This window comes from Oryctolagus cuniculus, chromosome 6 (genome assembly GCF_051225735.1).
Source record: "Oryctolagus cuniculus isolate XC-2025 breed Fujian yellow rabbit chromosome 6, ASM5122573v1, whole genome shotgun sequence".
NCBI classification, from domain to species: Eukaryota; Metazoa; Chordata; class Mammalia; order Lagomorpha; family Leporidae; genus Oryctolagus; species Oryctolagus cuniculus.
Window position 1 is genome coordinate 1692692 of NC_142872.1, and position 5109 is coordinate 1697800.

Sequence of the window (5109 nt, forward strand, 5' to 3'; positions counted from 1 at the left end):
ATGTTTCCTTGAGCCAGTCCCTACACAGCTGAAGGATACTCTGGCGAGGGGGATGTGCTTATGTGCAGGTCCCCAGAGAGTGTTGTGATTACAAAATTTGGAGAGTAGTTACAAGGAGTAGCACCTTAGAAATATCCCTTCTGGTCCTAAGAATGCACTGTACAGATGCAGGTTTGTAGCTTATTGTGGCCTAGGAAGAAAAGACCCTGGAAGTCTATTAATGTGTGGCAGTCTCTGGATAAATGTAGTGGAATTCTACAGTCTGTTTATAAAATATTTCTCATCACCCCTCCCTACCACCCAGTGCAAAAACATCGGGAATGACAAACAAGAGCTTCCCAGTGGGTTTCATCCTTCTTGGATTCTCTGGATGGCCCCAGGTAGAGTTGGTTCTCTTCTGGGTTGTGATCATCCTGTATCCTGTGACCGTTCTCAGCAACTCAACCATCATCTTGCTCTCACGCATGGACCCTCGTCTCTACACCCCCATGTACTTCTTTCTTAGCAATCTTTCCTTCTTGGATCTCTGCTTGGCCACAGCCTGTGTTCCCCAGATGCTGTCAAACCTATGGGGGCCAGACAAGAGCATCACCTATGCAGGCTGTGTCATGCAGCTCTGTGTGTTCCTCTGTGTTGGTGCCACAGAAGGCATCCTTCTGGTGGTCATGGCCTTTGACCGCTACATTGCTGTGTGTCAGCCTCTGCGTTACACCACCATCATGCACTGTCCACTCTGTTGGAAGCTGCTTTTCATGGCTTGGCTGTCTGGCCTGACAGAGTCTTTAGTCCAATCTCCTATCACCTTCCAGCTGCCCTTCTGCACTCACCACCACCTGGATGACTTTCTGTGTCAGGTTCCTGCTCTCATACGCCTGGCCTGTGGTGACACTTCCATCAACGAGTGGCAGATGACTATCTCTGTTGTCATCTTCACCATGGTGCCTGTGGGGTTGATCCTGACTACTTATGGCCGTATAGCTCAAGCAGTGGGGAAAATGAAGTCAGAGGCGGGGAGGCAGAAAGTCATTGCTACCTGCTCTTCCCACCTCCTTGTGGTCTTCATGTTTTATGGGACAGTGGCAATGGTGTACACAGACCCTAAGACCAACTTCTCTTCCAAATATGGCAAGTTCTTCACCTTCTTCTACACTGTGGTCACACCCATGCTGAACCCTCTCATCTATACCCTGAGGAACAAAGAGGTGAAGGATGCTCTTCAAAGGATGCTGAGAAAGGGGATCTGCATAAGTAGATCGTGAGTAGATCCCTGAGCTTTTGGACCAGAAAGAACATTCTCACACTCTCCATACGATATCTCTCAAAAAAACTCTAAGTAAAGAATGAGTTAAGTTAAGATGAAAATTTATGGCATTATTTGCTATGATTTTGTATCATTCATTCATTCTTGAAAACGCAAAAACTATAACACCAGGTTTGGCAAATCATCACTATTTAAAGTATTTCTAGCCACAGAATGATGTTAGTTGCAAAGTTAACTTTTGATGAACATGATTTATTATTTCTTAAGTAATGCAGCCTCAGTAAGTGAATATTGAAAAATTAGAAGAGGACATAAGTTAATATTTGAATATTAAAGTGAAAAAAGCAGAGAACTGTCCTTTGTGACATCTTCTACGTAAGCTTGAAGGGAGGAATTAGTGTGTGGAGTTTCCGAGGTGGTTTTCTCATATTCAGCCTTTCTTTTTGACTAGTCTATGAGTATAAAAACTAGGGTGACACATGGGGATTCTATCTGGTTTCTTGTGCTGTCCACCATTCAGAGGGATGCAGAAGTGTCTTCCTCCAATGGAAAGAGATCTCACTTTAATTCAAATTTAATTTATTCTCAAAGTGATTATTGCTATGTTCAGTACTTGGTCAATTATGTTTTTCTATCTACATAACAGTCATTAAATATGAAATAAGTGTACAAAACCAACCTGCTTCATGTGCTTTTGTGTTGATTCCTTTGTTACAAAGTTATAGAATCACAGCTCTGCCTGAATTCAAGTGAGTTTTTGCAAATGGGATGCTGATGTTAAAACAATTTCAAACAAAAATTGAGCTAGAAGTTTCTGCTGAGGTTTACTGAAACTCATGGATATAGCTGAATAATGAGAACTTGGCATGTGGGCAAAATATAGAAAAGGGCTCAGATGACCCTATTCCCTGGAGAAGGGAAGAGAAAGCTACATTGTGTGTGTGTGTGTGTGTGTGTGTGTGTGTTAACCTGAAGATGAAGAAGGAAAGCCTTCTATAGAGCTGTTTTTTTAAAAAAAAATTAACAAAAATTAAACAACATTGGCCCAACTAACTAAAAAAAGGAGAGAAAAGACCCAAATCTGTAAAATCAGAGACGAAAAAGGGAATGTAACAACAGACACCACAGAAATAAAAAGAGTCATCAGAAATTACTGAAAAGAGTTGTATGGCAGCAAACAGGGAAATCTAGCAGAAATTGACAGATTCCTGGACACATACAACCTACCTAAATTGAACCATGAAGATATAGAAAACCTAAACAGACCCATAACTGAAACAGAATTTGAATCAGTAATAAAGCCCCACCTAACAAAGAAAAGCCCAGGACCAGATGGAATCACTGCTGAATTCTAGCAGACATTTAAAGAAGAACTAACTCCAATTCTTCTCAAACTATTCAGAACAATTGAAAGAGAGGGAATCCTCCCAAATTCTTTCTATGAAGCCAGCATCACCTTAATTCCTAAGCCAGAAAAAGATGCAGCACTGAAAGAGAATTACAGACCAATTTCTCTGAGGAACATAGACTCAAAAATCCTCAATAAAATTCTAGCCAACAGAATGCAAAAACACATCAGAAAGTTCATCCACCTAGACCAAGTGGGATTTATCCCTAGTATGCAGGGATGGTTCAACATTCGCAAATCAATCAATGTGACACACCATATTAACAAACTGCAGAAGAAAAATCATATGATTAGCTCAATAGATGCAGAGAAAGCATTTGATAAAATACAACACCCTTTCATGATGAAAACTCTAAGCAAATTGAGCATAGAAGGAACATTGCTCAACACAAACAAGGCAATTTATGAAAAACCCACGGCCAGTATCCTACTGAATGGAGAAAAGTTGGAAGCATTTCCACTGAGATCCAGTACCAGACATGGATGCCCACTCTCACCATTGCTATTCAATACAGTACTGGAAATTTTAGCCAGAACCATTAGGCAAGGAAAAGAAATCATAGGGACACAAATTGGGAAGGAAGAAGTCAAACTATTCCTATTTGCAGATGATATAATTCTTTAGTTAGAGGATCCAAAGAACTCTACTAAGACTATTGGACTCATAGAAGAATTTGACATAGTAGCAGGATATAATATCAATGCACAAAATCAACAGCCTTTGTATATAGACAATGCCACAGCTGAGAAAGAACGTCTAAAATCAATCCCATTCACAATAGCTACAAAAACAATCAAATACCTTGGGAAAAACTTAACTAAGGATGTCAAAGATCTCTATGATGCCCATTCTCCCAAAAGCAATTTATAGATTTAATGCAATACCAATCAAAATACCAAAGACATTCTTCTCAGATCTGGTAAAAATGATGCTGAAATTCATATGGAGGCACAGGAGACCTCGAATAGCTAAATAATCTTCTGCAACAAAAAGAATCCCGGAGGCACCACAATACCAGATTTAAAGATACACTACACGGTAGTTATAATCAAAACAGCATAGTACTGGTACAGAAACAGATGGATAGACCAATGGAACAGAATAGAAACACCAGAAATCAATCCAAACATCTATAGCCAACTTATATTTGATCAAGGAGCTAAAAACAATTCCGGGAGTAAGGACAGTCTATTCAACAAATGGTGCTGGGAAAACTGGATCTCCACATGCAGAAGCATGAAGCAAGACCCTTACCTTATACCTTACACAAAAATCCACTCAACATGGATTATAGATCTAAATCTATGACACAATACCATCAAATTATTAGAGAACATTGGAGAAACCCTGCAAGATATAGGCACAGGCAAAGACTTCTTGGAAAATACCCCAGAAGCACAGGCAGTCAAAGCCAAAATTAACATTTGGGATTACATCCATTTGAGAAGTTTCTGTACTGCAAAAGAAACAGGAAAATGAAGAGGCAACTGACAGAATGGGTAAAATATTTGCAAATTATGCAACTGATAAAGGTTTAATAACCAGAATCTACAAAGAGATCAAGAAACTCCACAACAACAAAACAAACAACCCACTTAAGAGATGGGCCAAGGACCTAAATAGTCATTTTACAAAAGAGGAACTCCAAATGTCCAACAGACACATGAAAAAATGTTCAAGATCACTAGCAATCAGGGAAATATAAATCAATCAAAACCACAATGAGTTTTCAACTCACCCCAGTTAGAATGCTTACATATAGAAATCAACTAACAACAGATGCTGGCGAGGATGTGGGGAAAAAGGGACACTAACCCACTGTTGGTGGGAATGCACACTGGTTAAGCCACTATGGAAGTCAGTCTGGAGATTCCTCAGAAACCTGAATATAACCCTACCATACAACCCAGTCATCCCACTCCTTGGAATTTACCCAAAGGAAATTAAATTGGTAAATTAAAGAGCTGTCTGCACATTAATATTTATTGCAGCTCAATTCACAATAGCTAAGACCTGGAATCAACCCGTCAGCAGAAGACTGGATAAAGAAATTTTGGGATATTTACTCTATAGAGTACTATACAGCAGTAAAAAGAAATGAAATAGGTCATTTGCAACAAAATGGAGGAATCTGGAAAACATGCTGAGTGAACTAAGCCAGTCCCAAAGGGACAAATATCATGTTTTCTCCCTCATCTGTGGCAACTATCTGAGCACCTAAAAGGAAACCTGCAGAAGGGAAATTGACACTATGAGAAACAATGACTTGATCAGTCCTTGTCCTGACTGTTGAAGACAACTTACTATTTTATTCCTTTTAGTATTTTTTTTTTGTTCTACTTAATACCATTGTTTGAACTCTTCAATTAACACATGAAGTAGCCCTTTGACAGTAGGGACTCCATTTTGGGGCACTTGAGACTCCATTCTGGGAAAGCA

The 5109-nt window shown here is 39.6% G+C and overlaps 1 protein-coding gene across 1 annotated transcript; it reads left to right on the top strand.

Annotated features, from left to right (window-relative positions):
• Positions 1-320: 320 nt before the first annotated feature.
• LOC149125908 (olfactory receptor 2H1-like) lies at positions 321-1259 on the top strand. Its single transcript, XM_089334617.1, has one exon. The coding sequence runs from the start codon at positions 321-323 to the stop codon at positions 1257-1259; it is 939 nt and encodes a 312-aa protein (XP_089190743.1).
• Positions 1260-5109: the final 3850 nt, after the last annotated feature.